At 42.2% G+C, this 11804-nt stretch overlaps 1 protein-coding gene across 1 annotated transcript in view; it reads left to right on the top strand.

The window, feature by feature from the left end:
- Positions 1 to 321: 321 nt before the first annotated feature.
- Svep1 (sushi, von Willebrand factor type A, EGF and pentraxin domain containing 1) overlaps positions 322 to 11804 on the top strand; it is a 148364-nt gene continuing 136881 nt past the window's right edge. Inside the window, exon 1 of the mRNA XM_048338880.1 lies at positions 322 to 1139. Coding sequence (XP_048194837.1) covers positions 588 to 1139 — 552 coding nt within the window. The 5' untranslated portion in view covers positions 322 to 587. The remainder of the gene's footprint in view (positions 1140 to 11804) is intronic.

Here is an 11804-nt window from a genome sequence, read left to right as displayed (position 1 = left end):
CAATTACTGTGGCACTCTTGGTATCTGGATCCATCTCCAGTGAATTCCTCTGCAACTTGTGCCAGACACATGGGATCAATCAGGGCCCGGCGCTGGTGCGCTTGCTGAGCGACTGTTGATGGCTGACAGACGCGGGGTTCTGGAGTCAAGGAATCTCCTAGTCTTTGGCTGGATCTTGAGAGAAGGAGCAGGGGGGAGGAGGAGAGAGATAGAGGCAGAGATAGGGAAAGGGGCGAGGACAGTGGAGAGGGAGAGACAGAGAGAGGAGGGAGGGCGGGAGAGAAGGAGGGACGAGGCAGGAGAATCTTCTTGAGGGCTCCTTTCCCTTCAAACATTTTGTAAGCGTCAGGGAGAAAGGAGGAGGAGAGAGAAGAGGGGGGAAAAAGAGCGAGAGGAACAAGGGGGGTCGATCGTGCGCCAATCCCTCCCGAGTCCCTGAGCAGCCGGACGAGTCTGGATTGTGTCCCCCGAGTCAGACTGAAAAGGGCGCCGAGACTCCGGGCCACTGCCCGGCGGCCCCGTTTTACGCGCGCCCCGGTGCGATCCCGACCACCCGGCTCCGATCCCCGGCCAGGGTCCCCGGCGCGATGTGGGGGCCGCGCCTGGCCTTTTGTTGCTGGGGTCTGGCCCTGGTTTCGGGCTGGACGACCTTTCAGCAGCTGTCCCCGTCGCGTAATTTCAGCTTCCGCTTCTTCCCGGAGGCAGCAGTGCCCGGATCCCCGGGTCGGTGGCCGGCGAGGCCCCCCGCGCCCTCCGCGCCCGGCGAAGAGGAGCCGGCCGAGAGCAAAGTGGAGCGCCTGGGCCAGGCGTTCCGGAGCCGCGTGCGGCGCCTGCGGGAGCGCAGCGGGCGCCTGGAGCTCGTCTTCCTGGTGGACGAGTCGTCCAGCGTGGGCCGCGTCAACTTCCTCAACGAGCTCAAGTTCGTGCGCAAGCTGCTGTCCGACTTCCCCGTGGTGCCCACCGCCACGCGCGTGGCCGTCGTGACCTTCGCCTCCAAGAACAACGTGGTGGCGCGCGTGGATTACATCTCCGCCCGCCGCCCCCACCAGCACAAGTGCGCGCTGCTCAGCCGCGAGCTCCCCGCCATCCCCTACCGCGGCGGCGGCACCTATACCAAGGGCGCCTTCCAGCAAGCCGCGGTAAGGCGCCCGCACACCGGCACCCCTCGGGGACCCCGCGCGCCCTTCCTTCCCCGCCCGGGCAAACTGCGGAGAGCCCCAGGCCACTCTCTAACGCCTGGCACGAAATCTAAGTCCGCAGTGCCCCCCTCCACCCCCGATTTTAGTGGGGGGTCCCAGGGGTGGGGGTTGGGGGTAAGGGGTTTGAATCTCTTGGACGGCAGGGTGCCTCAGTGGTTGCTCTGGATGCAATGTGTTAAGAAGGGGCCTCTCGCACTATGCACAGGTAGACTGGTTGGCATAAGCGATCCATAAGATGCCCAGGGCGTACGGCTGCCAAAACGTGCGCACAGGTGGGGCGTGGAGTGAACAGAATGCGCCCCTAACCTATTGTTATTTTATTGTTACTATTTTATTATTATTCATTAATGGTGCTTTATGCTTTCAACAGGAAGTGCACATCTGTACTTGTGCTCTCTGAGTCTTTTAGGAGTAATAATTTAGCATCTGGAAGAGGGCAGTTTTGGATGCTGGACAATTTTACAAATTTCTCTCCCCTCCCTTTCATCCTGCCTGTCTCCGTCTCTGTCTCTCCCTGTATGTATGCCTGGTCTCTGTGTCTGTCTCGGTGTGTGTGTGTGTCCGTGCCTGTGTCTGTCTCTGTCTCTCTGTCTCCCTTTCTCCCTTTCTCTTTCTGTGTTTGTGTGTGTGTGTGTGTGTGTGTGTGTGTGTGTGTGTGTGTGTGTGTGTGTGTGTGTGTGTGTGGTACTGCCTGAACCGTACCCAGCCTCTGTTGCTTGTTTCAGTTGTTTTTTCATGTAAGGTTTCAGGGATTGGCCTGGATGATAATGCTTCTACCTATACCTCCTTGCCCAGCTGGGACTACATATGTACACCAGCATGTCTGGCTTGTTTGTTGAAATGGAGTATCAATAATGGAGTATCAAGCATGGAGGCCCTTTGCTGGCCTGGCCTCTGTCTTTCTCATCTCTACTTCCCAAATCACTGGGATTATAGGTGTGAGTCACCATACCTGGCTGGCTACTTTTTGTATGGCTTATTTTATTACTAAGTAACACATAGTCAGTTGATGACACAAAATAGCAACTCATCATTTATAATACTAATGAAACAAAAAAAAAAGAGGAAAAGAAAAACCACACTAACTCCCTCACCCTTACAATGCCATTGTTTATATTGGGTTGAGCATTTGTCCAGCATGGACGCTCCATACATAATTCAACCAAGTTGCTATCTAGTGGTTTGGTAGCCAGATTCCTTCATTTGTTATATCATGATCGAAATGTTATTAGGCTGCATATTGCCTCACTGCATGAATGTCATAATTTATTTTACCAATCATTTATTGTGAGATAATTGGGTTTTTTCCCCCTTAACTAACTTGCAGAGACCACAAATAGTTGTAGACCATTGTAATTCATTCTTTAGGAAGATTTTCTGCATTTTGGATTAAAATATATGAAACTTTTAAAGTTATTTTGGTGAGGGAGAGCAGTACTAGGGTTTGAAGTCAGGGCCTCATACCTACTAGACAAATACTCTACCACTGAATGGTGCTCTCAGCCCACCCTGTATTGAACTTCTTGACAGAGAATGGCCCACTCTTCCCTGAGGGAATTGCAACAATTGACATTTTATCAAAGCAGCAGGTTTGCTACATGCTCAGCCCTATAGTATGCAATTATTCTTAGTACTCTTGATGAATTGATGTGTGAATATTTTTGAGGATCAACATTTTCTAGACAGTTATATTTTGTCTCTTGCTAATTTCCTGCTTCTACATTTCACCCCTTTTCCATTACCGCCATATTTGTTTGCTACTAGTGATCATGAATCAAAGCTCATGATTGATATAGTGAGACCAGGAACTCTTTTTGGTGTATACAGCAAATGTTTTCTTTTCCTAACTCACTGTATTTTACTTTAGTTGATGCCTGTCATTCTTAAGTGAAAGATTTAAAATTTTATATGCTCACATCTATCAAACTCTGTTACTAAGACCCAATGTTTTCTTCCATCCCTTGAGATCCTTTCTCATTTCCCCAACTAGAAATATAGTTCAGAATTTTAAATTGTGCTTTATTTGGGTTTTCTTTTTTGACATCTAGTATGACAAAGATGTCTGACTTTTTTTTGTTTTAGATAGTAATTGATGAGTCACTAATCCTAGGGCCAGATGATTGGCAGCTGTTTATCCTTTTCCAGTTGTATCGAATGCCCCTTTCATCATTTAGTAAATGTCCAAGTGGTATTTGGTCTCCTGGTTTCCATATTACTACTACTACTACTACTACTACAGGCCAGTGTCAATCATGTCTAGTACTCTATTCTTAGTCTCTTTGATTCATCTTTTCTTCATTCTTTTGTTTTTTTTTCTAATTGCATAAAGTTATATGTTTTAATATGACATTTTCATACTTGCATTCTATGTACTTTGATCACACCCTTCCTCCTCAGAGCAATACATTTTGTTGAAATTATTGACCATTTGACAATCAATAATGTGGGGAAAAGATTTAGTACTTTGAATTTAATTACATGAGAATCTTCTACACAATGAATGAATGAAAGGCTCTTCAGAGGTTTCTTTCTAGAGAATAATTGTTTCCAACAACTTTTTCCCCTCGCCTTTCCTTCCTACCTTGTAGCTTCTCCTAAATTACATATTTTTATTGGTCCTACTAACAATGTCAAGCTCTCTATATTCTAGACATCTCACACCCAATAGAATAAAATTAGAGCGGGAATTGTTTTCCTTATTATTTCAGATTTACAGAAATGTGCCCTTCAGTGAGAAATGTGTTATCTTGTCCAAAATCCAACTTTTAAATAGCCAGGGTTGAGAATAGATAGGCAAGAATCATGTAGCTGCAAAGAAAAGGCATCGTCCATTCCATGGCCATACAGGCATAGTCACCCTTTTATCTAGACAGTAATATTATCTCTCAGCCTTATGAGAAGAAAGAACCTATTCATACATTTCCTAAGAAAATCTGCAAGTATATGGTATGCCATTGCATTAAAATTTCAATGAAGAAAATTAGGACTATTATGCCCTAATAGCCTTTGTCATTTTGCAGTGGGTTCTGCTGGCCCTGGAGCTGAAGGGATAAGGAAAGGCTGTTCTCTGCTGGTGTGGGAAGGTAAAGTCCCACAGTTGGCAGCATTCTCAGCTGTTCTCATCATAAAGCATGGTTTTTGTGTCAAGAATCAGTCTCTATTGCAGAGGCTAAGCCTTTTCTTGGGGATGAAAAGATATATTCTTAAATATACCCTCAACATTTTCTTTTGTGCTTCTTAAGCTCTTTAAAAAAACATTAGCATACAATATTTGCACAACAAGGATTGTGCTATTTAAAGGGTTCTTTGTGACATTTCCATACATGTGTATAACATACCCCCATCAAATACCCCTCCACCACTCTCTCTTACTCTTCCCTAAACCCATTTCAATGTGTTTCTCCCACTTTCCTAGAGTTTACATCATTCCACTTAAACAATTCTCCTATGTAGTAACCTCTTACATAATCCCATCAAGACATTAGAAGTGTAAGTAGAATGGAATGAATGAATGCACAAATGAATCCCCAACATAAAGAAATAGATACTGATCTCATTTACAGTTCCTAGGCAACAAATAGTACGAAAATCAGGAGTGTGAGCAAGTAGTTCTCAAACACTGAATTCTGCTTTTCTTCATCTAGTTTACTAGCTTTGTTACTCTTTGCATATAGGATGTCATGATATATACTAAGATTGTGTACCAACTGCTACTCTCAAAGATGCTTATTATTTGGCTTCCAGTATTGTATTATGTTTGGTTGAAACACACTGACTGATGTTCTTGTCCCCAGCTACCAGAACCCTACCTGGTTAAAGTGTAGGAAAGTTTTTCACTCATTACCTAATCATGGCAATGACACTGACCATGAGTAGAGTATTCCTTCTTGAATACACTTCCAATCTGCAAAGTGCTTTGTAATTTACAACTTATTCATATTATGATTCTTTCTTGCTTTACAGAAAAGGAAGCAGAATAGGAGAGGCAACCAAGCACTTAAAGTTGAAGTGAGCAGCAGAGAAAGTCAACTCAGCCTTCTGACTTGCCCCTGACTTCCATCTCTGCCCATACATAGTTTATTCTTTCCATGGTAGAATAACGTCAAAAGCTAAAATCCTTTACTTTCCTAAGGAGTTACTTTTGCAAGACTGAAATAGTTAGTGTACATTCAAGGACCTAACTATGGCTTTAAGGCCATATTCATCCTTGAGGCATCAGTTGGTCCATATGTGTGTGTGTGTGTGTGTGTGTGTGAAAGTAGGTGTGTGTGAGAGAGAGAGAGCTATTACTACTTTGTCTTCTGAACTTCCTTTTTCTGAATGTAGTAGAAAACTCTGAAGCACCATTGGCCTAAACATGGTACACATTTATTGTTCTCTCAAATTTGATCTTGAGTAGAAAATTCAATGCTAATATAGCAGATCAACAATGTCACCAGTGATCCAGATCTCTTCTTCTAATTCAGCTCTGTGATTTTCAGGTCATACAATTGTCTAAAATGGCTTTGAGAGTTTCTACTGTTGAGAACCCATTCTAGATCCCAAGCAAGAGAAGGCAGAGAGTCACACCCCATCTAAGGAGAGTATGTGGCAATATGTCTTCCTTTATTTTCTGAACCTTTATTGCTCAACTGTGAGAGGATAAATGCTGAATGGAGTTCATGAACCATCTTCATCATATCAGTGTGGCAGGAAGAGTGTGTCCACCGGGGAAATGACTGGAAATTCTTTCTCAGATGGCTCTCACTCATCCAGGAATAAGATAGAAGATTTGAGAATCACCTAACTTAGTCTTTGTGCTAGATTATATCTCTTTTAATAAAGACTGTTACAGTTTCCAAACAACCGGTTTAAATATTGGCAGTGGAAACTTCTTTCGCAGGTTTACCAGAAGCAGAGAGTATCTATGTAATGTGGTATTTGCTATAATGTGGAACTCGCTCACACAGAAAAACATATACTGAAAGTGAATTGGCAAATAGCATCTGCAAAATGCTGTGCATATTTTATTATCAATTTAGTAAAGATGAGTGAACATCGAGAAAAACATGGTTCCCCAACCAGGCCCCTTGGATTTTTCTAGAGCAATCTTTTAGTTTAAGAGACCTGTATATGAAAAGAGATTATAAGTATTCCTTTCCCATTGATGCTTTAAGACTGTTCACTAAAGCTTCCCAGGTTATATGAAGAATGCATTTCTGGAAGAGTCTACTAATAGCTAGCAACCTGTTCTGACTTGGAGGTCAACTGCAAGTTGAAAAACTCATGACAGTAATGGCCCATGAACTGCATGCGAATGTTGCTAGAGTGGAATGAATGGCAGCAGTAGGGAATGAGCCTGCAGAGCCTTCATAGTACATAATGTCTTCTGAGTCTTCCTGAAAAGGTGAAACATGGACTCACCTTCCTTGTAACCTGCCTTTCTCAGAGTGTCAGTCAAGACACCAGCAGTTTATTTATGTAGATAGAATTGAGCAGTAAAGATTTTTCAGGAAAGTGGAGCTGTGGTTCAAGTGGTAGAGCAGTAGTCTGGAGTGAAAGAGCTTGGAGACAGTGCCTAGGCCCTGAGTTCAAACCCCATGACTGCAAATAAAGAAAAAAAAATTTCAGGTTTAGATCATAAATGTTTCTTTTACATACAAATAGTTATTTTACAGTTACACTAAATGGGAAAGTTATAAACTTGGGGACAGCTACTAATTACTATGTTTGGATATGATGATAGCTACCTTGATTCGTGTGAACAAGTGCAATTTAAAATTCAGGAAAGGGGCTGGGAATATGGCCTAGTGGTAGTGTGCTTTTCTTGCATACATGAAGCCCTGGGTTTGATTCCTCAGCACCACATAAATAGAAAAAGCCAGAAGTGATGCTGTGGCTCAAGTGGTAGAGTGCTAGCCTTGAGCAAAAAGAAGCCAGGGACAGTGCTCAGGCCTTGAGTGCAAGCACCAGTACTGGCAAAAAAAAAAAAAAAAAAAAAAAAAACAACAACAACAAAAAAAACAACCTAAAAACCCTAAAATTAGCAAAGCATTAACTTCTAACAAGAAGAATAGAAAGAATGGTTTTAAGGAAGGTTCTTAGTAGGATTCACTCCATGATTAAGTCATTTACCCTAAGTGGATATAACAATGCCATTTAATTAATTTTTTTTCAGTTGCAAGCTACTGACAGAGTGCATGAAGTATGTTTTGAGTACACAAGTTCAGTCTCTCTTTACTTCCATTCTATTATTATGGAGGTATTGGGTCTTGAACTCAATGCCTCAAGCTTTTTGCACAAAACTGGTATTCTGTTACTTGATCCATACCTCTACTTCTGACTTTTTGCTGATTAATTGGACTTAAGAGGCTCCTGTACTTTTCTGCCCAGGCTAGCATTGAACCATGATCCTCAGGTCTCAGCGAGGATTATAGGCCTGAGCCCCCAGCCCCCAGATTCATGCATTATTTTCTCTTTTTTTTTGTTTTACTTAAAAATTTTTTTCATGCATTATTTTTTCAATCCCTGCTCCACACTCCTAATAGCCTCAATTTTTCATTGTCCATCCTGTGGCACTTGGATATAGGATATACTACCTGCTAGTACAAAATGATTTTTCTACTTGAAGGTTGGTATTTTTAAGTCATGCGTGTGTGTTTGTGGTAAATGTATGCAATTCTAATTTTATCAGCTATGAACTTAAATGTTCACTGGTGGCATCTATAAACCTTTGGGCATCTGCATTTTCCTTTACCTCCTCACATTTATCAGAGGGAGTATCCTATCACTCAGCATGGCCAGCCTTTCACCAAGTTGTTTCCTGTATCACTTGTCTTTAAGAACTTCCCCTTTAACAAAATCTTTTCTCTAAACATGAAACATTCCTAATTTGAAGCATAATTTGAATCATTCCTTATTTGGAATATTAGCTGGATGTTTTCAGAGTAACATGGAAACTTGTAGTATGCAATATGTAGCATAAATCTTAAAATTAATTGTTTACCAAAGAATTTCTCATAAGAGGAGAAGCCAAGACATAAACAAAAAATCCCTGTAAAAGGATGCGCATTTCAGTATTAGCTGGAATAGGAAAAAATTGGAAACAATATGGGAGTGGCTTGGGAAAGTCCAAGAAATTACTCTTTTCTCCCCATCCTATAATTCATATAATACATCTGAATGATCATATGGGAATCAAGCATGCCCCTTTCTCCTGGTGATGGAGAACGTGGCTCAGGTGAACAGCTTCCTAATGCTCCATTTCTAAAATAGGCCATTATGCCTCCCTAAAAACAGGCAGTACTGGGCATAGCCACAGAGGCAGCCACCTTTGTATAATGTAAACTCATTCTGGACAAAGGACAGAGGGAGACAGCTGAGGAAGCCCCTTCTTCCCAGAGGAAGAATAAGAATTGGAGGGGGTAGGTTAAGGGTCTGCATAAGGGTAACTTTGATGATAATCCACACAGAAGGTAGAACCAGGAAGTCAGAACACATCCCTGCTGACATCTATTATAATCAATGCAATCTTATTTTAAAATGAATAGCATAGGGCTGGGAATACGGCTTAGTGGTAGAGTACTTGCCTACCATGCAGGAAGCCCTGGGTTTGATTCCTCAGTACCACATAAACAGAAAAGGCTTAAAGTGATTCTGTGGCTCAAGTGGTAGAGTGCTAGCCTTGAGCAAAAATAGAAGCTCAGGGACAGTGCCCAGACCCTGAGTTCTAGCCTCAGGACTGGCAAAAACAAAAACAAAAACAAAACAACCTAATGCTATAGTGAATTGGCCAATACCATATTAAATGAAGTAAAACTGTGCATATATAAAGTCTATATTGCACAAGCCCAATTCAATAAAATGTAGGCATATAGAAGAAATAACCAGTCAGACATTTGTCAAAATATTAACCATAGCCATCTGCAGGTAGGATACTTACCAATTTAAGAATATCCACTTCTGCATTTGGAAATGTAGTGAGCATGCATAACTTAATAGAAAGTGAAATATTACTGTCTTATCTGGGAAAAGATGAATGAAAAGTAAAAATACCTTTGGGACACCCAAAAACATATTCCAGAATGAATAGTCTCAAGTACAAACACTCTTTTTATGTCTCCGCTTTTATCTTAACTACTCCTAAAGACTTGGCATTCTCTTCCACCACCCAACTCTGCTTTCTAACATAAATGATGCTTTTGCATTTCATCGGGATATTGAAATGAGACAATTGCAATCTCTTTCTGTCAAATGCCAAGTGCTATAGCATTGAGTCTCGGAGGGATGGAAGACTGAACTGGATTGAAGGGCAGGCACTTCTCTATAGACTCTGTTGCTCCCTCTGGCTTCTCTCTCCTTCCTCCTGGTTTGTACTATCTCTTCAGAATTCAGACTCAGTAAAATCTTCAAACAAGTGACAGTGGATGTCCCATTGCTTGTTGAGCTCTCTGAGGAGAGGAATTAATGGCCACGATGTAAAACTGAGCTCGTGTTGGGGCTGCAGATGGTGGAAGTAACTGGCTCCACCCTCTGGCTGAGAGGCCAGGAGATGTTGGCCCTCCTGGGTTTGTCACACATGGACAGGGGCAGTGATCCATTGCTGTCAGTCTCTGTTATTCTCACTGATAATACACATCAGAGAACACTTCTAAGGGGAAAAGACATCTTCCAACATCCCGTGTCATTCCATGTAAATAAAGTCATTGCCTCAAAGGGTCCATTTTCTACAGTTAATTCTTCATTCCTAACTCCCAAGCTTCATTTCTCACTGTGACTTTGGTGTTGTGCAGTTAAAAATCAGTCTTCTTTCTCCTCATCACTGGAAAAGGACCAGCCACAGACACAAGTGTTGTTTGATGGTGTGTTTTGCTATGGGTATCTCTTCCAACTTGGCTCATTCATTTTGATCAACATCAATGTAGCCATAGCTTCACCATAAGGCGTTATCAATTTGAGTCTTGTTTTATAGGCTCTATCTTTCCAGATGACTCTGAAATGAACTGTGAAAGAAATTAAGCAAATTTCACTTCTTTGTGTTTTTCTCAGTATTGTTTCTTAGCCAAGATGTTTCTCTTTGTAGTCATATTTTCCTCCCAAATATACATGTGTAGCTTTTAAATGTTGCTCCAAAAGTGATGATGTCAGGAATTTACTGCTGGAATTTTTTGTTAATATGGATACTAAAGTTTAGCCTATTTGTACATAGCCAAATCTAATTAACAAAAAAAACTCTATTGCTAAGTAAGCATCTGTAATGGGTGTTATGTGCAATTTTCTCTGTTGGATCAGATTTGGCTCTAGGGCCTACAACTCTCATAAAAGAGCAAGAACCATCCCACAATTTAGGGAGAACCACCAATGATTGGGAAGGATACATCCCCTGAGCTCATGGATACTGTGCAGACCTGGCCCTGAAAAATCAGTCACCACCTTTCCCCCTGTCCAGCATCTTTCTGTAGTTCCTATAAGCAGAGAACTTAGAAGCAAGAGAGAAACAGAACAGGCATGGCATCTTAAGAAGGAAAAATGTTTATACTACCTCATGTTTTGCTTTCCTCTTCCACCATCTGGATGGAGAGGAGAAATTGGATTTTACTACTGGTTGGACATTTACTTGAGCAGACTTGATTTCCTCCTGTGCCTACTTACTGGACAAAGAAGCATTGTAGAAACAATGACCAATATCTCCACTTAACTTTTACTGGAAGTTTAACCTGGGAAGAATGTCTGAGTGCAAAAAACAAGATCAGCTGAGAGATGAACCACGTAAGTGTTGATAGGAGAGTAAGGAAGTGAGACAAGAGAAGGAAGAGAGCTCATTACAAGATGAAAGGTAGTTGGTCTTTAATTTCACTAGGGAGCTCTGAGAGCCTATGTAGAATTGCAATCCTACAAGCATCACCCCAAAAGGCAAGGGATCTCAGGATTTTATAGACCACCTTATGATAGGCACTGTGGAGGGTTGTTCCCTGGAGACTATTAATTCTGTGTCATTTCCTCATCCTCTGAAAGTGGGCAGAGCCTTCTCTAGATATCCAAGAAAGCGCTCAAGCAGAGCTAGGGCTTCTGGCCTGCAAAGTCTGGAAAATGGGCCTTGGTTTCTGATAGAAAGAGCCTACGAGGAGCTTAAGCTTGTGTGAAGAAAGGATGTAGGACTTCCCCAGGGTGAAGGAGAACCGTTGAAAAAAGTTTCTACTTGAGTTACTGTGTGATCCACTAAGCAAGAACACTTCACCAGTAAGAAGTCATGGGTCTGGGTTTGGTGGGTTATCCCAGCTGTTTGGAAGGTGGAGGCAGGAGGATTGAGAGTTAAAGGCTAGCCTAGGCACAGGCTAGCCTGTGCCTAGATGAAGACCCTATCTTAAAAACAAACAAACAAAAAAAAATAAATAAAAGCTAAAGGACTAGGGACATGGCTCAAGTGGTAGATATTTACCTAGCATGTGTAAGGTTGTAGGTTCAACTCCCAGTGGCTGAGGTCCCAGCAGTGTTATTTCATATCAGGTATTTAGTTGGTATTTTCTAAAAATGTAGGAGAAATAGTGCTGGGAATATGGCCTAGTGGTAGAGTGCTTGCCTCGTATACATGAAGCCCTGGGTTCAATTCCTCAGCACCACAGATAT

This window comes from Perognathus longimembris, chromosome 1 (assembly GCF_023159225.1).
Source record: "Perognathus longimembris pacificus isolate PPM17 chromosome 1, ASM2315922v1, whole genome shotgun sequence".
NCBI classification, from domain to species: Eukaryota; Metazoa; Chordata; class Mammalia; order Rodentia; family Heteromyidae; genus Perognathus; species Perognathus longimembris.
The sequence above is the reverse complement of the archived record's forward strand: the minus strand, read 5'-3'. Positions and strand labels throughout refer to the sequence as shown.